Below are 22,810 nucleotides of genomic sequence, written 5' to 3'. Positions count from 1 at the left end.
CTGATTAGGATCTTATGTGCTATTATAGTTTTTCACACCAGAGAAACTATTCGGTATTTATATATGTGTGACTTATTTCTTTCACTTAAGAGTATATCCTCAATATGCATCCATTTTCCTATAAACAAAAGGCACCTTTAAAGAAGTGATAGCCAAGCTTCAGAGTGACAAAATTTGTCTGAAGTACAATATCAAGAATGAGTCATTTCTAGCATGCACAAAGAACTCCCAAAGATGAGAAAGAACATTAAAGGAGACAAATTAAATGCTAACTGATAGGTAAATGGATAAGACATTAGATATTTTGTGAAATAGGAAATTCAAAACAATAAATATGTGAAAAAATGCTTAATATCAAAAGACTGCTAATCAAAACTGTAATGAAATATAACTACCAATAAAATTATATATATAATTTATTGTATTTATTATTATACTTATAATTTATTATATATTATATCTATTCATGACATATATAAACTCAGATATATGTGCATATGAGGAAACACTACACAATATTTACAGTATTAAAGAAAATATCTTAAACTGGCGACAACTCAAATACCCTTCAATGGGTGGCCGGGAATTTAGCTCAGTTGTTCTATTGCCTGCCTCGCAAGCACAAAGACCAGAGTTCGATCCCTGGTGCCAAAAAAAAAAAAAAAGTTTCAAATACCCTTCAGTAACAGAGTATAAAAAAATGAATCATGGCATATTCACGTACAATAAATAACACTGTGAACAAATATACAAAAATGTAATTAATGAAAAGATAAAAGACAATTATAAAAGGTAGATACTAAGCCAAGCACAATGTACAATTTTATCTATCTATCTATACATCAGTAAATGAACAAACTATACCATTTACAGATTTTTTACTTAGGTAGTAAACAAGAAACAAACAGAATTAACTATAGGTAGAAGAAAGCGATTGTATCTGAGAAAAAGCACACATAAGGTTTTCCCTGTTATGTATAATATACCCAGGCTGTGCTTATATTTATGTTACACTAATTTTTAAATTATGCATTTATGTTAAATCACTTTCTGCATACTATATATTTTTCTTGAATTTTGAAAGACAGGGATTTGTCTTAATAAAAGGTTTCGGAAATACTTTGCATCCTTTCTATAAAACCACACAGTAGTTGGAAAAGTTATTCTTCACTAAGGCAGTAAAGGCAAAGTAAGTAATTGTGATGAGCTATGACATTTTTAATGAAGAGGAATGGAACCCAGCTAAAGTAACCCAAAGTAAACAGGTCTTGAATTCTCATCACTCTGTAAAGCAAAAGTGCAATTTTTCTTAACATTTGATGTTGCATTAAGAAGTACAGCTAGTTGAATGGAACAGGGTTATGAAAGACAAAAATAGTATTTCTTCTTCCATATTAAATAATTTAAACAGAGTGTAAATTTTGAATTGGAAAATGAAATTACAAATACATGATGAAACAGGGAGATAGAATGTTGGCTACACTTTTATGCTATATAAGCCTTACATCTGAGAAAATCCTTCATTATTGGCAGCCTGTCCCATTGTCGGGAAAGCAAATAATATTATTTTGATGAGTATATACTCCAAATTTCAGTTTTTCTCTGCATTTATACTACTTTTTATACTAATTTTCTGTGTGCCATCCTACATGCTAAAGTGCGCGCGTGTGTGTGTGTGTGTGTGTGTGTATGTTGTGCATTAGCAAAATTATTTCTCTGAAAAGTTATTTGCAGGTATGTTTATGCAGGAGGTCAAATATGTATATTCAGTGTTGGCATATATCTCTTATCTATCTTCAAAGTTTATAAATCTTCAGTGTACAACTTTGTACTTTGATACCTTCAATCCGTTAAAGATAATTCAATTTAGCAACCTCAGAAGAGGCAAACACTAGGATAGATAGTAAGATTTCTAAGCTGAATGCAGCAAAGCCACTGCTATCAAGAAATCTGGGCCAAAAAGATAATATCAATATACTTTAGCAAGTACCATAAAAAAGATGTAGCTGGTATGATATTATAAGGAAGAGATAATTAAGATGTAGAAACATTCAATAAATTTTTCTAGAGATTATGTGGGACCAATTTTTTCAATTTTTTAAATCTAAATAAAAATAGATAGGAAATCAAGCCAGGACATGTGTAGAAGCAAAGAAAAATGGGAGATTTCTGAGAATCAGTGTTAGTAACTGCAAGCGAGTTTCATGTGGCTGGAGATAAAGCTGTCAAAGCAATTGTGAGAGAAGAGAGTTCGGAGGAGTATCTTGTTTGCTACGTGAAGAACAGGACTCTCTTTTGTAGTTGAACAGTATTTTTAGTGTGATCTTTAGATTAATGAAAATGACTATGCATCAAGACTAGTATGATAACTATGCATTTTTAACAATAATTCAAGGTGAAATTAATAAGAGCTTCTTTAGGGCTGTTGAGAGGAAGAAAACAACTGTGAGGATAGTTTGCCACATGTAATCTTATCATTATTGGTGATTTATTATACCTGGAGAATAGGGGAGAAAGTGAAAAATTAGATGATACTTCTGTATCTGCCTTGGATGCAGAGAATTGGGATGATTCGTTAATTCAGGTGCAGAATTGAGGAGGAAGAATATTTCCTGGCGAAAGTGAAAATACAAGCTCAATCTTGTTGAAATTGAGAAGCCCATAGGACATTCAAGTGGGTCTGTTTTACTGATAAACATCTATTTGAGGTTACAGCTTTAAGGAGAAGTGGCAAAAGATACACCTGTGGGAAGTTTCAGTGTCTCAATGTAATTGAAGCTGTGAGCTTTAATGCGAGATTTCCCAAAAGGAATGTACAGTCAGAACACTTTAAAAGATATTTCTAAAATCCAAAATTTATGGAGCAAACAAAGAATATGACACAGTTAACTTGAAAAACAGAAGCAAGCAGGCAGTAGATTTCAAGAAGGGGAAAGATCCACTTCAAACAGAACAGTGAAAAAGAAGATACCATTTAGCAATAAAGAAGTGACCATGGGTCTTAGGGTGGATAGCGTTCATTGTGTATCTGGGATTGTTCAGCTATAAATATTTATATATAACATTCACACAAGTGTATGCACATGTGTTTATTCTAATAGATGGCATTTAGGACTAAAGCTGATGAATAGGTAAGATCTAAATAAGTATTATAAAAATATATCCATAACATTTAAAATGTACTTATAAACTGCTAATTGACTATCTGAAAGATCAAGTTTAAAAATATTCTCAAAAAGAGATAAACCTCCATTATAAATATTTTAGGTAATAACATTAAAATAGATATCACTGATATTTCAAATTGTGTGAGGTTTTTTTTACTGAACTTAGTTTCATTATTTGCATTATATTGACTTACAAAGGAACCCGTAAAATTCCCTGTTTTGGGCTCACTTAAAAAATAAGTATTATTGTTTTTGGCACTATTGAATATATCATATTGAGCTGCAAAAAAATAAGAAAAACATCATAAAACTCCTCACCTCCATTTCATTTTTAGAACCTCACACAGAGAGGCAATAGCTATATTAATCAGAGACAGACCACTGAGTTTCAGATTTATTTTGTTTCATATTAAACTGCATAGTCAAATAGAACATCAATTTCTTTTTTTAAATGACACCATCATGATCTTTCTAAATACTGCAGTTTACTAATGATTTTTAAAAGCATTTAGGGGTTTCGATGTGGACCACTGCTACTGTATCCCAAATGAGATTTAAGATGCAGATCTCACATAAACATGTTTGTGTTTCAAGTTAAATAATTTCAGCCTATTTTATTACAGATCTGGGAGAATATTTTGATTCAAGGCTCTACTTTTGTTACTTGGGATGAAAAGGAATCAATTAATTCAGAATTCCTATGAGGTATTAAGTGGAAGTTTGCTCGGAAGTGCCTTCATCTATATGAACCTTATTTAACCTTCACAGATAACATCGTTCCTAGATATGCCTCCTCTGTTCGATTTCTTTCTATGCCTGAGTTTACTGTGAAAAATGAAGATGAGAAATTAGTCCTAAATCTGGAGAACAGGAGCCCTTAATAAAATCCTCAGAAAGATGCTGGTATGAGCCCAAAGGCTTCCTCCCTCGGCTTTGCTCTTAGCCTCCACTCACCCCACAACACACACACACACAGGGAATGGTGGAAGCAACTAGTGTGGCAGAGGGCACTGAAGTAAAGAGACAAACTCATTCCTTTGTCCTCAGTGGATACCCACATGACACTTACAAAATCCTTTCAGTCATTACACAGAATTCTCTTTTCTCTGTTTTGTTGATAATGGAACCCAGGCCCAGCGAGGCTACGTTTCTTATTTGAGATCATATTTGTCATCTTGATAAGTTAGATTTCAATTTAAAATAAATTCAGACCCCAGGCTTTCATTGTTCATAAAGTTCTGTATATTGTTGTGATGCTAGATGTGGAAGCACAAAATTATGTGATCTAGTGGGAGATAAGCCTAGAGACAAGGGAGTGGTGCTCTCACTAAGATACATAAATAAGCCTAAGCATTAATATGGGCTGGCAGGTAAGGTGAGAAGTCTGGGTCTCCAATGGTGAGTCTAGAAGACAGGACTCTGCATGAAGCAGGTCAAATAAAAGTGAGTGGAAACCTAGGCAAGGTTTCTTAAGTGTCTTAGAATCAGTCTTTCTGCAGGTTCAACGGTGCTTTACAGAGGTTATATAATGCACTGCTGTTCTATATTTCACAGACTAGCAGAAGTCTAGTCCTTTAAGCAGAGCCCGAAGGGACCTAAAACCATAGCTGCAGATTTAATCAGTGTATGGATGCACAAAAACGTTTAGGGTCATATTCTGATATCACCACAGTAGTAGCCAGCTGCTGGGTTTCTTCTGGGACCTATGCTGAAGATGAATTAATTAGTGGCATGCTTATGGCCCAGTCAAGATAAAATCCGAATCTTTTTGATTCTCCCATGAAATATTGTGAAAGATTATAACAAAAATACTACACTGACAGACTTCTTACCTTAGTTGCTATTGCACAAGACTCCCTGAATTCAACGAGTTGTCATCAATTTTTCAGAACAACTTCAAATAAACTTTGCTTTATTGTCAGACTACTGAATTATGCCCTCAAACTACAACTTTGTCTGATTTATATTGTGCATTACCAATCTTTGTTTCTTTTTTACCCCCAAATCACAAATGTTACTAGACAAGTTTAAAAGAACTGAGCTTGTTCTTCTTTTTCCATGTACCCTGAACTGGCCACATAATGTCTCTTAGAACTTTGAGTCAGTAATTTATAATTTATATCACCCCTTTGATGCCTGCCACGGAGTACATTCTGTGTTCATCAGGTTTCATTCTGTGTACAAGTTTTATTCACTATTCTGCTGCTTCAAGGTCTCTGAAAATATTGATGAAATTTTCAAGTATAAATGAGGCATAATATATTTTCTGAATTGTAAGATCTTTATTAAATAACTGGAGTTACCAGTTTATTTTTTTTTCTTTTTACTGAGTTTATTGGTGCATACAGCACAGTTACATTCATCATTGGGATCTTGTACCTTTACATGACAGGTCTTGCTTCTCATTTTTCCCCTTGTTCCTGCCCTCCCTTCACCCAGGGAGTTTACTTTTTACCAAGCTTGATAAAACCTTTTTGTTGTATATAATCTATATACCTATCTTGCTTCAAAATTTTTCCTCAGTTGATATGGTTTATTACTACAAGGCTACCTTTACAAAAAGTAAAAAAGAAAGTTCCTTTGGCTTTTGAATACAAATATTGGATTATTCACATTAAAATATCATTAGAAGCCAAACACAGACCAATAACTCAAATTCAGTAGAGTAATTAAGCATGCATAACTTGGTTTTAAGTGTGTCTTAATAGTTTTTAGTGACAATTAAAATTAAGTTTTACAAGTGTGGCATGAGTCATTTAGTGAAATTAATGTATTATATAATTATCATTAGGTAGCAACAGGAGACCATTATGATGCATCAAAATTCCATTCTAAGAACATTACAATTTCTGTGAAACTGCAGAAGCAGTTGGATGCAGCCTGCTTTGGTTATTTTCCTTTTATTTTGTAATTTCAAAATCATTTAAGCTTTTTGAAAACATATTATTGCCTAAAGAATAGAACAACTATATTATATCAGATTATGAGTGCTAAGGTTCTTATTTCAATTTCCATTACTGAAATATATTATGGAGATCATCACTCATCTAAGAAGACAAAGTTAAGTAAGAAGGTTAAAAGAATAATTTTTCGGGAACAAAAATCACTAGGAAAAATGCTAAAAGTAAGAAAAAAGATGACAGGTAGAAATTTTAAAAAGAATTTGTTTTCAACAACAGAGCATGATAGATTGACAAATATGTAATTTAATCATCACTATGAATAGTGTCAGTCACGTATTATTGAACTATTGTAATTTTCACCTAGTTTCCCTCTCCAGACTTAAATTTACAGAAAAAATCTTTATAACATACAAATCTGATTTTCCCATGCCTCAGACTACTTATGAGTCTTGCTTCATTTTGCAAAATATGGCACACATAAATTTTATTCAGGTGGCATGTCTTACTTATTATTTGTCATTTTCTCATTTCTCTTCATTTTTTTCTTCTCTTCACTTTTCCCCAGATAACCCCCAACCACTCCCAACTCTCCTCTTACCAGTATTCACTCTTCATGAGCCAATTTCTGCAAGATTTCCTTTTCTCTGATTTGTACACATGCCCCTGATGGAGATTTTATCACCTTGCCGGAAAGACAGACTAGGAAATGTCAGTGCCAGTGCAGGTCCCTCACAGCACCTTGGTATGTTCTCGCTAGCATCTATCAGCAGCCATCTGATTAAGGGGCTCCCTGAATCTTCTACATTAGAATTTGTCTATTTGCTTGTGATGCCTGAAGGAAAGGCCAAAACTTTGCCACCCTGTCTCACAGCGTCTGAAGCAAAAGACTGGCACCGAATTGCGCATTTTAATTATTTTTCAAGATGGATAACATTGGGACATGAGCTTGTATCTTTTATAGAGTATGCCCTTGAGATTAGGCTCTGATTCTCTTGTGATAGCTGATATAATGGTGATCCCCTTGTTGAGAGCATTCTTTCTTCTTCTCTGTCCTCATTTCCTCTTTCTTCTTTTTCTCATCCTTCTTCATAATAACTTCAGTACCTCTCTGTTACTGCTACCTGAACGTCCAGAAAAAGAAAACTACACCTGAATCTTTTGTCCCTCCCTTTTTACCTTGGAGAGTCCTCTGGAGTTTAACTGCTTGCTGGTCAGTAAGCAACAAGAAACCATAGCATCTTGTAACATCAGAATGACTCATATTCTTTCCAAAGTAAATTGGGGTGGCATAAAAATGCAGAGGATTTTTAATGAAATATCGCCAAGATTTAAAATAGATATAGAGAAAATGATAAAGACAATGTCTGTTGAACTGATTGTTGTAAAAACTATCAGTTCTGTGAAAGAAAAAATGGACAGTGTCACACTAGCCAAAGAAGGTCTCAAGGCATGATGTGAAAGCCTCAAGAGCTCTATGACAGTATTTAAAGAAAATTTCAACTTATACAGCCTGAAAAGACAGGATTAAAAATAAGATCTTGAGGCCATGGATTTAGCTCAGTGGTTCCAGCACCTGACTCACAAGCACAAGGTCCTGAGTTCAATCCCCCGTACCAAAAATAAAACAAACAAACCAAAAAACCAAACTAAAAACCCAAACAAAACAAGATCCTGAGTTAGATTGTAAGAATAGCAGAATTATAGGAAAGCCTCACTTCAAAGCACTATCAAGCCTTCTATGAAAAATTCAAACATTTAACAGGAGAAATCAAGAATCCTCAAACCTAGAAACTCCTCCTTTATATAGAGGGATTATATATATATTTCACTCTGCTCTGGATTAAATAAATGTCCCCTAAAGGTCCAGGTGCTGAATGATTTGTTAGAATTATAAGGAGGTGATGGAAACTTTAAGAAATTGGGTCCACTGGATTATCCTTAGTTCACTGACGATAGGCTCTTAAAAAGGACCTCAGTCTCTCTCTCTCTATGTTCCTGGAAAAAATACAAATGGTTTGTACTGCTATGTGATATATTCCCTTCACCAGAGGACCACAAAAATGATACTGCTTGAACTGGAACTGAAGCCTCCAAAATGGTGAATTAAATAAACTTTTTCATTTTATAATGTTAGTTGCCTCAGGTATATCATGGCAGTAATGTAAAGCTGACCACTATTCCTGAAGACCATTAAGATGAATCTTCTAAGGAAGGCTCTTCAAAATATCCATGCCCTCCTCATTTTCTCCCTTTCCTGTGCCTTCAAGAAAATTAGCTGTGTTCAAGACCAAGCATTGCCCAACTGAAAAAATAATGACTACATTTTAATGAAAAAGATTATTCATTAAAGGAATGACATAAAATTGAGAATACATCCAAATGGGAAGAATACGTTTACAGATGAAGGCTGAGAATGCTAATCAAGAAGTGTGTATGAAATATAGGACACATAGTAGTACATCTAAATTTATGTACTTTCAGGTATGAATATTTGCATCTAGACATGATGGTCTACTGAATTGCATACTTCTCTAAAAATGTTTTATTTCCAAAAAAGTAAAAGTATATAAAATAAGAAGATAAGAAAAAATCAGTTACAAAGTCTTTGTATACAAGGATGGGTGGAAGGGTTGAAAGGAGGGCAGGGGTATGTGGAAAAAATAAGAACCAAGATGTATCATGTAAAGTTACAAATTCGTAATGATGAATGTCATCATATTGTGTATCTAAAATGTATCAATAAACTTAATGGAAAAAGAATAACTTCACATTAAGAATAACCTCACATTTTTACATTGAATAATAAAATGCAATCAACATGCTTAGCAAATTAAATCTGCATAGCATGTAATTTCTAAAAATATCTTGAAGTGCATTTAACAGATTACACTTAACTTCATTTCTTTTCAAAATTAAAACACAAGAAACTAGACATTAAAAAAAAATATATATATATATTCTACTTACCCTTACTTGACCCACAAAGGCATTCGCTTCTTCTTCTACTACAGATAAATTTCTAGGCAGATAGGGATCAAACACGGGTGCATTGTCATTGACATCTGTTACCACCACGTTTACTGTGGCAGTTGAGGTCTTGAAGAAAAAAAAAAAAGATTAAATTTGAGAGGGGCTATTTTTGTATTGAATGTTGTTTAGTGGTTATATTGGCATTTTACTATATGAAAAGTACCTTATTTATATTACTAGTACTTTATTACAAAAGAGAAAACATGGAGAAGACAAAGAAGCATGTAATTTCCATATCTCAAAAAAAAAAAAAGTAAAAGATGATACTGAAGGGCAAGCAGTTTCCTGAAAATGTCAAGTAGTTCTTGGAGGCTTATTTTTTAGAGCATGATTTTTACCTTTATCTTTTTCGCATTTTATGGATGGTAAGCTTTGTTTATAACTTTATAACTAAAATATGCTATGTACTTTTATCACTTACTATATTTTTCACTGTTTTAAAATTAAACCAATACCTTATAAAATACCACAGAATATAAATAAGTATTTTAAAGTAAGTGAATTCTACCAGTTAAGTACTATTTTAGTAATTTTCCAAGGTTTACATCCAACTGAAGAACGTGAATGCCTTTCATTTATGAAAGTATTACTTTATCAACATATAGCTTATGGGAATTGCAATTAGATAGACCTACTACTAATACGTCATACTAATTATAAGTTAAAAACTCGAGACCCCTGTAGATATTGCAGGCTTTCTTTTGAGATCACTGAAGTTCTATACTATATGAGTGATGGTGCCTGGCAAAACAAACAGGTTGTACTCAAATTAAACTCAACATTCAAGCTGTGATTCAATTAAGGTGAAATGCCCTTATTTGAACAGACACCAAAGAAAATCCTCCTGAAAGTAATATCACTTTATTCCAAGTCTCTGTATTTTTTCATTCAAAATAATCAGTAGTCATTTAAAAATTACCGCACATAAGAAGGAAGTGTTGAGTACTGGTAATAACTTATTTCTTTACCTGCGTGTAATAGTGGGCTGCTCCTTTGCACATTCACATAGCCATTCCTGTATGATTTATAATATATAAATTTCAATTACAAATTATTTTTAAGAATATGTGTAGTTATTGTTTAAAGAGCATTATGTAGCCAAAATCTAGAAACAAATCAAGCATCGATCACTAGAAGATGCTTATATAGTGGTTTGTGTGCGCAGTGGGGTCTACAGTTCTAAGAATAAATAAACTGCTGCTGCAAGTAATCACACAAATGAATTTCATGAACATAAGGTGAGCCCATGAATTCAGACACCAAATAGTATGGGCTAAAATATTCCATTTATATAAATTTAAAAAACAGGCATAATTGTATATAGTGATGTAAGTCAGGACAAAGTCACTTTGGGGAAGAAAATAGACAGACCAGGGTCTGTGATAATTTATATAGAATAAGGCTGGGCTTTTGCAGTGCTAGTTAATTTCTGTTTATTGTAATGATTAGTGGTTTCATAGGTGTGTCCACACTATGTTAATTCATTAAAATGTACACTTATGATTTTTGCACTATTTACATATTTTATATTCTATCAATTCTTTAATTTTAACAATGCATACATGCAAATATGCATGTGCTTATACATGTATTCAGAATATATGCATAAAGAAATTCAAATACTATTTCACTTGATACAATGCAGGTATTTTATTTTCCTATTGTAACATTTTTATATTGCCAAATGTTCACCAAGAAAGGTGCATTAGTTTTTTTCGAAAAAAATATTTTAACAGATGTTATTTCTTTAAAATTTATTTTAGAATATAAACCAGTAGCAAAAGTAAAGATCTGTTTTCACAGTTTCAGTAGGTCCCAGTTTGCCTGAGGGTGAACAAAACATTAAAATTGAGAGTCTGAGGCTAAAGTTGGGTGACCACAGAAGGGTGTTCTGGCTTTCTGTAAACTATTTGACTTTCTGTATTCTCACCTATCCAAATTTCTCTACCAATCAATTGCACATTTTTATCATTCTAATCTTATAAATTCTCACTTTTGATGCTATGGAGCAGTATGCTTATAGGTAGTTCAGGGTCCACCATCAGAACGTAACTTATGCTTGGATTATTTAGCAGAAAACTGCATACCAAGTTGATTAAACACTTAAATAAGAATTTCATTATTTCTGCTAATAAGAGCTAATATTTATGGGCCATTTAGGCATATTTCCCATATTTTAGTAAATTTTACATAAAATGAAAAAAAAATTAATATATTCGGCAGAAATGTAAAGTCATGAACATATATAGAATAATGTTTGGCTTTTGTATTCCTTTAAACATCTGAAGACTACTTGCATCAGAATCAACAATATTTGTATTTTTTAATTTTTTTTTCAGCTTTAATTGAGTATATTGGTACATTTTAGGGATACAGTACAGTTACATTCATGGTTGAGATCTTGTACCTCTACATGACAAGTCTTGATTCTCATTTTTTCCCCTTACCCCTGCCCTCCCTTCACCCCCTCCTCCCCTAGAATCAACAATATTTATTACAAAGTGCATATTTCTATGCTCTGTCATTAGATCTATATACATTAGATCTAATTACTATTCTTTTGCACATATAGAAATACAGATTGAGCACTAGAAAAACATGAAGATGTAAATAGTTTTAGATGGATTTAGGATAATGGCAACAATGTTTCAATATAGCTCTGTAGCCCATGGTATATTTATGATACCTTTTAAGGGTAGACTTTCAGTTTTTAAGCTCATAATGAAGTGAAGATAAAATATTATATGTCAGCTAACAAACTGAGACAATTGTAAAAATTAATTCGTATTATGCCAAATAAAGACAACATATTAGTAAATCTAATAAAAATTCTATCAAGAGAATTTGCTTACTGGTTATCTTCTCAAAAATTATGTTAACTTCCAGTTCCATTAGCTAGAAATAATTATATTTTAATGCTAAATACCATAAGTAATTACAGGAAATAATTTTGAATTTTAAATACTTTAAGCAATTACAGGAAGTAATTGCATTTCAACATTAAAACGTCTTTGATCATTTTTGCTACCACTGCATATTTTAATTTTGTCTTAGATTTTATTTTGTTTTAAATCAAGGATGAATCCTTAAAAGTACAAATTCTGTCCTTAGTGCAGTTAGACATTTCTATTACGGTAGGTAGGTTGAATACATTTGTTTTCATACTAGTACAGCTCTGAAATGAAGACACTGACGGGGATCTTTGGTTTAGTGTAGCATGAAAATGTGAGATAAAATTCAAAGACAACAATATTCCTTGATCTAAACAAAGCATGTTTTCAGCTCATAAGAAAACACTTTTGTTATTTATGGGTATTTTTGAGAATATCAAACATAATTTTTAAATTCATAGAAACTTATTTGTACATGAAATGCAATTAAAATGAAAATGGGACCGGGGATTTAGCTCAGCAGTTCGGTGGCCTGCCTGGCAAGTGCAAGGACCCTCGTTCGATCTCCGGCACCGAAAAAAAAAAAAAAAAAAAAAAAATCCCCGGCCCAAAAAAAAAAAAAAAAAAAAAAAAGGTACTCATCCTATGATTGCTAAAGATAAAATGATATGATTTTCTATCGATATGAGTCTAAATGAAAATATATGCTATTGTTGTACTTTTTATCACTCATGAACTTACAATAAAAAAATAGAATGATGTATTTGACTGTTGATATTTGTCATCGTGGAAATGGATATAAATAAATGAATATATAAATGATATAGGTAATATACTAAAAATGTTATTTCAACTGGAATATAAATTTATATGATGGTATTAATTGATAATAAACTTGATTTAACAACATATAGTCATTCTTATGAAGTTTTTTGAATAGTAGAACATTTTGATTTAAGAAAACTTCGTAAAAGTATTCTGTACATTATTATTGTCCATATTTATAAAGAATATGCATGTATTATCTGAATACCAAGACAGGTAAAGAGTCAAAATAAAAGTTATATAGAGTTATGAGGTCAAAATAAAGTTTCTAAGATAAAACATATTTTTTCAATTCAATTTCATCAATATTTGCATTACTAAATGTAGATAGCAAATATATTTTAATTAATATGTAATTTAGATAGTATTTTTACCTCAATAAAGTAATGGCAGTACACACCTTCTATTTATACAAATTCATTATAAATGAAAATGGCCAAATGAAAATTTTCTGAACTTCAGTCAATTTACTTAGGATTCTCAGTAGTATAGTCAGTCACCCTGTTCCAATCAATAGGCAACAGAAAAGATGTTGCAAAGGACCAAGTGACTACATTGAAAAGACTGATAAAATACAGATCTCTGGGGAATTCTGACTGCTAGAACGGGTGCTAAACCTGCTCTAGGAACCTTCCATTTCTGAACTTCTACCTTATGTGTAAAATAATGTACAAAATAACCTCGTCTTTAGGATCTATTACTAATAAACTTTGAAAAGCACTTCAGCATTCAAAATTTAACACACATCTACACGTGTGGCACCTAAATAAATTAAGCTAATGAGGGTAACTGAATATATAAAGAAAACATTACAGATTAAACATTCTGGCTGAAAGTTTATTTTAAAGTACTAGAATATACTAATTTTCATAAAATGGCTTATACATGTTTTCCTTCACATACGCATGCTATCATGTTAACTAAAGTTTTGCCTCAATTTTTCTAGCTGTATAAATGAGTAAATATAAAAGAAATATACTCAACTTCTATCAAGGATATCAACATGATAATAATATATAATTCTATATTAATTAGAAACTTTAAAGTAATTGATTCAAACAATAGGCATGTTCATTTATACTAACTAGAAAATGAAAAATATATTGTCATTTAGTTTGAATTAAAAAACACAAAACTAATCAAATAATTGAGGAATATATTTTAGAAGTGTATTCTGGTTTATTTTACTAGCATAAAGTATGCTAGGTTTATTCATGTTTGTCACAAATGACAGAAATTCCTTCTCTTGAAAGGCCAAAGTATATAGTACTATTAAGCATATATACATTTATATGCTACATTTTCCTTATGCAGTCATTAATTAATAGCTTTTTTCACATCTTCGCTATTGTTAAAAATGCTGTAATTAATAAACACAGAGGTGTAGACTTCTTTGAAAAATGGTTTCAGTCCCTTTGGATATTAGACTCTGAAGTGGAATTGCGGGACAGTATGGTATTTTCCCTTTTAGATTTTTGAGGAAATGCCTTAAGTGATTTACATTATTTATAGTAAACCTTATTTTAAAAGCTATATATGATATAATTTACTTTCTGAAGCATAGCTTTTAAATGTGTCTGGATAAGTTTGAAAGTAAAGAGACAAAACTTTTAATCTGGCGTGATATTGAGAATAAACTAGAGCCAAACTTGAAAACATGAAGCAAGTTTTCTCTTCTAGTGTTTAACAGCTGAGAATATGATGGAGCAAAGTAATCAACTTAATTTTCTGTTATTTTATCTCATTCCTACAATTGATTAGGCACCAAGTTCTGTGACCTCAACCTTGTAAATAGGAGTTGGGTTATGAAGTGATGCAGCAGCAGGTAAATGGTGCAATTTTTATTTCCTTGAGTAGACAGCTAGATGTGAAATTACTAGACTTTATTAGAGTATGCTTAACTCTGTGAGAAGATAAGAACAGTGTTACATTCAATAATTCAATGACTCATTTAAAACCTTTTTCTTACTAATAAACTTAATGGACACTTTAAAAAAGATTGTAATATTAAAACTTAATAAACAATTTTATTAATGCCTGAAAAGATAAAGAGAGGGCCTCTCATTTAGTACTTAATCATAAAAATCTTCAAATTTTCATCTTTTAGCCATTTGATTTTTCAATTTTTTTCTTAAAATTTATTACATATATCATAGGTAGGAAAAAATTTCTTCATAGTGCAACCATATTTGATAAATGAAATTCATTAGATTAAGTTTCATGTATGGTTAAAAAAAGTTAACTGACCAAAGATGCCTGGTCTCTATACTATTTAAGCCAGAAATATTTCCATTTATTTATTTAAAAAGCAAAAATCAGTGTCAGAGATATGGTAACACCTCATTTGTTTTTCACTGAATAAGGAAGATTTTTTTTATTCTAAAGGTACAATTACCGTTTTACAAACTTCCAGATTAACTAAACCTTCAGACAAAAAATATCTTCTGATATCTCAATATATAGATAGAAATTTGTGGAAGATGAGAAATTAAATAGGGTTATCATTTTTATTATTATTAGGATATTGAACCCAGAGCCTTGTACATATTAAGCATGCACTCTATCTCTGAGCTACTCCTAATCATGGTTAATTTCTTAAAATGTGTCCCAGGACTATAGACATAATGGCTTATAAATATGTAAGAGAAAGGCAGACACTTCTCTTTTCTACATAGGACGATCCTTGAAAGTCAAAAAAGTATCTATCATGTTTACAAAAAGGGAAAATGTCAGTAGACATGCCAGGAAGGATTTGAGTGCTTTCAAATAAATTTTTAATTTAAAAATAATTTCATTGTTCTTTTCTGAATAAATTATTTTCTAACTTCTACTAAATAGAGAACAGCTGGAAGGAGTCCTGACAACTTATTCAGCAAGAAATTGAAAAAAGACTTTTGGACAAAATGTTCCTCTTTGAATATAAAGGTTTATTAGTATACCTCAAATTATTTTCAATAAAAAAGTGTTATATTAAAGTTTGGGATAATTAGGATATACAGTATTAGCTTTAAACTTTTTTTAATTTAGGTCAACACATCAAGGAAAATATCAGCAATAGGCATACTACTTAGATAATGCATCAGTAGGCATACTCTTTAGAAACTCTTACGCCAAAATATTGTTATCCACAACTAACATTAAGAGCCAAGATAGCCTTATGATTACAGCTTCTTTCATGATCTAGAGAGGGCATTCTTTCTATCACTAAACTGAGCTCTCTTCCAGAGAGTGCCTTCTGGAGACAGAGACAGAGAGGTCCTTGTTTAAATGATGCATATGGAGAAAAGGGAGACACACATGGAGGTGGAATGTAAACGACTTCCTCCTGAGCCACTTTGGTCTGTATTTTAAGACAGGAGACACCATAGGAACATATTAGAGAACATATATTAAGAGACATGCAACAGGAATGTAAGAAAAATTTGAGTGAAAAATCAGCAGTATTCTTTTAGTGCTTCTGAAACTACAGAAAAGCCAGACATGGTGGTACATGCCTATAACCTCAGCACATGAAGAGGCTGAGGCTGAAGGATTGCGCTTAGGAGAGAATAGCCTAAGCAATTTAGTGACTTAACAAAATCTGTCTTAAAATTATTTTTTCTTTAAAAAAGGGCTTATGATATAGTTTAGTGCAAAAGCCCTGGATTCATTCCCCAGTACTGGAAGAAAAATAGACTCCAGAAAATTCCCATTAGTTCCACAGGAGGTCACATCTAATAGTTTGTGAGAGTGAATATGTAGTAATGATAGCAATCAGAGAAGGAGGCTCTCTCTATCTCTATCTCTCTCTCTCTCTCTCTCTCTCTCTCTCTCTCTCTCTCTCACACACACACACACACACACACACACACACACACACACACAGAAAGCCAAAAATCTGAGGGAGTACTACCTCTCCCAGGGTGAAGCAGGAGACTCCAGTTGGTTGGTGATGTTATATAATCATTTTGCTGCTGTATTTAGCTTCCCCTTATTTTGATGAAGAATTTTTGTGTCAACATTCATAATGTATATCTGTCTGTAGAATTCCTTCTTTAGTATCTTTGGCTGTGGTATCCGATCAATGGTGGCCTTCAGGGGGAGTTTGGCAGAGTTATCTTTACTTTTTGGGAAAGTTTGAGAATAACTGGTGTTAGTAATTTAGTGGTTAGTGAATTCACCAAAGAAGCCAAGAAAGTAAGGGCTTACTTTTCCTAACAGGTTTCTGATTATTGATTCAATATCCTTAGTAGGCACAGATATTCTATTTCTTTACAAGTTAGTCTTGGTAAGTTTAGTTTCTAGGAAGATCTCCATTTCATCTAACTCCTCCAATTTGTTGGCATGAAATATAAATGTGGGAAATTTCCAACAGCCTATTAATGTAAATGTATTAGGCAAAGTGTACGTGCTTGAAAATTAACTTAAACATAAAACTTGAATCCAAATCTATTTTAACTAAAATAGGAATAAAAGTAACAAATATTGGTAGCAAATTTAACAAGGAATTTGGCAGCAACTCCAAATATAAGCAATTATTCAAGTGTCAAAAATATAATTTTATATGACTGGGGTATGATAGCTAAAGAAACCTAAGCAATTATAATAATAAAATAAAGGATACTTAATGTATAAATATTTTAAACTACTATTAACAAAGTAAACGCTGAAAGGAGAAAATATATGACACTCAAATGAAATTTCTAAATTACTGTCTCCAAAAAATTAGTAACACACACAGTGTTTTCTCTCTCCTTCCCCATTCTCATTTAAGGTGATAGGTGAAGGGGCTTTTCATGACAAAACTTTCAAATTTACTCTGGTAATTTGTTTCAAAAGAATGTCAATAATCAAGTTTGATTTAAGTAAAATTCAACTGCATATGTTTTGTGTTCATTAAATATCTATCTTAAAATTCATGAATATTAACATGAAATGCTTTATTTTGCAATAATTCTACAAAAAAGATACCTTTATATGTTTAAATATGAAGAGAGCTATAAAAAATCTGAGAGAATTTTTCTAGATACTTTTTTCTTTAGGTATCCATTCATATAAAAGTATATCCCTAAAATTATATAAATGGTTAAGTTAATGTTTATAAAAATAAGTAAATTAAGAGTCTAAAAGTATCAAAAACTATCCAAGGAGAAATGACATACAAACACATTATTGAAAAGTCCCTTACAGAGATGAAATCACTTATTTTAAGCTAGGACTTACTTTGCTTTTGAGTTAGCGATACTATAGTTCAATTAGTAGATCATGACTATGCCAGTCATCTAAATATACTATTAATTTTTCATCTATTCCCTTGTCTGATAAATTTTGGTTTAAAATGTCCTAGCTTGTATTTTTGACATTAAGTTTGACTTATAAAGTAACCTATCTCAAAGCTGTGTATTATTCTTCGATTTTAAAACCAATGGATTTGAACACACCCCCTCTTTACTATTACTATACTTTTTACTCTACACTAAATAATTTCTCCACTTTTCTCTAAAAATGTTCCCTCTCTTGCTGTCCAGACAAATTACTGATTAGACATTATAAATCAACTTCTTCATTATTTACCTTTAGAGACTCTCACTGACTTCTGTACATACATGTAACACATGCATATCACAAAACTAAAGGGCTTTATGCATATAAAATTAATTTTAGGTTTTGTCTTCTCTTATTTAAGTGGCTTCTTCTGGCCACATAATTTCATAAAAGTATTATGCATATTTTATTTCCTGTCTGGTACTTCACTTAATCTGTTAAAAAAATTACATAAACTGTTTATTTTGGGCAGATTATAAGATTTAAGTAATTATCCTTATCTACTTTTTGTCATTTTAGAGAGACTATACCCAAGTATTAAATTTAGCTGATATTTTCTGTGGTAAAATTTTTCTTAGATTCTCAAGTAAATGTGAGGAGTGGGTTCTCATACGTGCCCAGCTAAGACATCATATAGGTCCAAGAAATCACTCCAATTAAAACTGCTGTGTTGTTATGTGAGTTGGGTAAATTTTACTTATTAATCTACACTGGATTTGAAATCATTTGCAGACAGCAATGCTGATTTGGCACATAAGTACTAGACTAAAGGAAATGAAAAAAAAAAACTAACATGGAATGGAAAAACTAACTTATGGAAAATCATTACCAACAACTGAACTACAATGCTTAGCTATCAGAATGCAATGGGCATGAATGTGCTTGTGAACTGGTCTAAAGAACATAGACAACAGATTTTAAACACTCCAATGGCCTAGGGAAAAAGCACAAATCAGAAAGCTTGCTTAGCATCGATAAGGCCCTGCGTTTGATTATTAGCGCTGAAAAAAAAATCAGAAAGACTAAATAATTTATTAATTCCTAAAGTTGTTTTTTAGTCCAGAGGAAATAGAATTTTCCTTGTTTAGGATTATAGGTACATTTACAATATTGAAATTATCATGATCACTCAAAATAAGTGATACAAATACCTGTGGAGTTATTCTAATTTGTTTTGTAAGTATTTAAATATTTTTAACCACAGAAACTATCTCCACTTCCGCCTCTGCAAAAGAGTTAATAAAGGAAAGCTGTCCAACCCTGTAAACCACCAGAACACATTTCACAGTGCTGGTGCACTGACAGAAGGGAATCTGTCAGTGAATCTGTGAACGTGGATTTCATTTTCATGTGTGTTGGGTAAGAATGGGGAACACAAACATCTGTTCTTTAAGTCAAAGGTCGTGGCACTGAAGCAGTTTCACACTGTAGGTACATTTATTAAAAGACCCCATTGGAGAAAGGAGCACTTCTGCTAATGACAATTTGCTTCAGGTAAAAAAATAAAAAAAAAATTAATTCATGATAGTAACACATTTTTTCGAGTTCAAGATGAGAAGACTAAGTTTCTTTTATAGTATTTTGAGACCTTTCTCAGTGAGCATACTCACCCCATCTGGCCTGCCATCTGAAGCCGTGACAATCAGAATGTAGCGATCCGTGCTTTCCCTGTCCAGTGCTTTCCCTAAGGTTAGAATTCCCGTACTAGTGGCACAGAAATAAATAAGACAGAAAGATATTATGTCACGATGAGTCTCATTACTTCAGCAAGCTACTTCAGATAGTTCTTTTTTCCCTCTAGGCAATTATACTTTGAATATTTACAATGTCTAAAACTAGCAGTCAAATTGAAAATTGAAAAAGTCTTTTAGCACTGTCAAGCTACTTAATAATAAAGGTAAGTTGCAGAGCTGAATGAGGTGACTAAGATGATTCTTTAGCTTGTAGAAAATAAAAAAAACACATGCTTAATTTATTCTAGGAAGAAAGATACCTTTCTTATTTGTGATTATTTCAAAAGCAAATGACTCCGTTTTTTTAGCATTCTAACAATATTTTGAGTCAAGAGTAGTTTCTTATAAAAATTTTTATTACCTTCTCATTCATTATATATGTTCATTTTAAAAATAAAAATCACTAAAAGTTTATTATTGACAAATTCTATGAATAAAAGTTTATTTTTCCTTCTTCATTTAAAAATAAGAGAGATTTCTAAAAATTATAAAATACAGAGTTTTAATATTTTTATATTATGGTTGATATTGTAATATTTATTTTTAATAATCACATTCAAGTACGTATTTGTTCTCTAAAGAGGAATCAGGCTATTTTACATTTTTTTCTAGTAAGAGATGAAGAGCATTCGTTTATATTATTTTATATGTACTTATAATATATAATTATATGATCTTTTTGTGTATACACTAACAATATTGTTGTGCTATCACTTTTTAAAAATGTAGATGAATTTTTAATTTAATTCACATATAATGAAATATAAATAGCCTTTGGGTAGATTCTTCTACATAGAATATTTTACTAGAACTACTTACTTTTTCACTGTCCAAAATAAATCCCAATTATTTAATATTTTATCATCCAATATAATTTTTATAATAGTTTTGTCTTTTACCTTGCTCTCTAAAACAAGTTCAGCTTCAATTTCTTATATTTTACACATGACACTTTTATCAGGCCCTAACAAGTATCTACTATTATGGAAATTTTGCCTTATTGTAATGAAACATTAACATATTTATCAAGTATGAAAAAAAATTTGCTTCTGATTGATAAAAAGGTTTCATTTTACTGTAAGTGCTTTTATTGTTAGAGAGAAATTTACACAATTCATATACCATACTGTAACTGAGTACAGAAAATTACAGGTGATAAATTAAAACCAGAATCACAGTAACTCCATTTGTTTTATTCTGGTGTTCTTCTTGACTTTAGAATTTAAAAAGAGTTTTAAGCATATGGTATGACTATGAAAAACTAACATTGCTTTTTGTACATCTTAAAAATTTTTGTCAAATAACTGAAAACAAATTCCAAGAGTATGTTCAAAATAATCAGGTTTGGAACAATTCCCTACACCACAGATGGTTCATATGATCTCATTCTACAATGACATTAAAAAAAGAGACAATTATAGCTCCTAAGACTTGCCTGCAAGTAACTTAATAGGAAATCTGAAAACCTAGCCATAATACCGTGAAAGAAAGAAACTCAAATTATCGTTGTCTTTCTCTCCCTCTGTTTAAAGTATCCATTACTACATGTCTGCCTTATATTCTTCCTTGTATACTAAATTAGAAAATTACCACCCATTTTTACAACAGTCATATTTAGGGCCACTTTTTCTATGAACAGCTCATTTTCTCATGGTCCAGTGACCAAGACTGAGATAGTTCATTGCTTAAAATGATGTATATTTTCTAACCCGATATTGCAGGCATTTGAGTAGGTGAATGAGGCACTTCAGAAATGGAAAAAAAATAGGTAGTAACCTTGCTATTTACATATGAAGGGATATTTTATTAACACACATTAGAATCATTTCATGCAACCTCTAAAATAGCTTTCAAGGATTGTTACTACCAGTTACTTAAAGGCTATTAGGCCAAATACATTGGGTTGTATTTAAGGATACAACAAACTTTGTAAATTTTCCTATTAACAATATAAAAGACCCATTTCTGATGAAAAATCAATAATAGTGCTATTTCAAGTTCAGAGGGCTAAAAATATATTGCATCAGAAGGATATCAGTAAAGTGGAAGAAGTAAGACAACTCCAAGAGATACCATAAAAACATCAGAGTATCAAAATCAAGCAAGCAGAGTTAGACAAAATTTGGTGGAACTCTGAAAAACAGCCAGAAGTTTATAGAAACTGAACAAACTCAGAATGAAGAAAAAGTCAACTTAAAATGAGAGAAAAGCTCAATGGCATTTTTATTTGATTTGCCTAACTACCTCTTGAAAAAAGTAGTCAGCATTCTCCATATGACACCTTGGTAACTGTTTCTGAAGGGAGCAGAGCTACGTGTATTCACCAAGAATTTTGATCCTTTACTCTAGCCTGCCTTCTTTACCTAAAGAAATAACACATAGTACTTCACTTCCTTTCACTGAACTTAGAAATCATGCATTCAAGGCATAAAGTAGTAGGCATGCTTAAAAAACATTGTATAACAAGGAAAAGACCATAGCCACTTGAGGCAAAATATTAAGGTTATAGAATATAAAAGCATTGGGGAGATCTTAGTATGAAAACCTGGGAAGAGAGTTTCTTGGGAAATTAGGGCATTCAATAGTGCATTGAGGAACAGGTAACAATGGGTAGAGAGTAAAAAAATACACCAATACATCTGTTGTCAATTGATTTTTCAATAAAGATGTCAGAACTATTCAATAGGAAAAGAATATTCCTACAAACAAATTGTGCTGTGATTACTGAACATCAATTGACATACAAAATAACTGCTACATTACTTCACAGAATATACAGAGTTTAAGTCAAAATGGATCAACAACCAAAATCAAAGAAATGAAACACAACCACAACAAAATCCTCTTAGATGGAAACAGAGCTGTGATGTTGGATTTGCCAATAATTTTTATATATGATATCAAATTCATTAAAAAACAAAGGGAAATTATATATATCATATATATTATATTATATT

At 31.6% G+C, this 22,810-nt stretch overlaps 1 protein-coding gene across 10 annotated transcripts in view; it reads right to left on the bottom strand.

Annotated features, from left to right (window-relative positions):
- Pcdh15 (protocadherin related 15) overlaps positions 1 to 22,810 on the bottom strand; it is an 802,311-nt gene that overhangs the window by 221,914 nt on the left and 557,587 nt on the right. For all 10 annotated transcript variants that reach the window (XM_033766616.1, XM_033766617.1, XM_033766618.1 and 7 more), the window contains 2 exons: positions 19,731 to 19,824; positions 9,038 to 9,166 (listed from right to left, as the gene is read on the bottom strand). In XM_033766616.1, the coding sequence (XP_033622507.1) occupies positions 9,038 to 9,166; positions 19,731 to 19,824 (223 nt within the window). The remainder of the gene's footprint in view (positions 1 to 9,037; positions 9,167 to 19,730; positions 19,825 to 22,810) is intronic.

This window comes from Fukomys damarensis, unplaced genomic scaffold (assembly GCF_012274545.1).
Source record: "Fukomys damarensis isolate Sample0158 unplaced genomic scaffold, DMR_v1.0_HiC HiC_scaffold_20, whole genome shotgun sequence".
NCBI classification, from domain to species: Eukaryota; Metazoa; Chordata; class Mammalia; order Rodentia; family Bathyergidae; genus Fukomys; species Fukomys damarensis.
The sequence above is the reverse complement of the archived record's forward strand: the minus strand, read 5'-3'. Positions and strand labels throughout refer to the sequence as shown.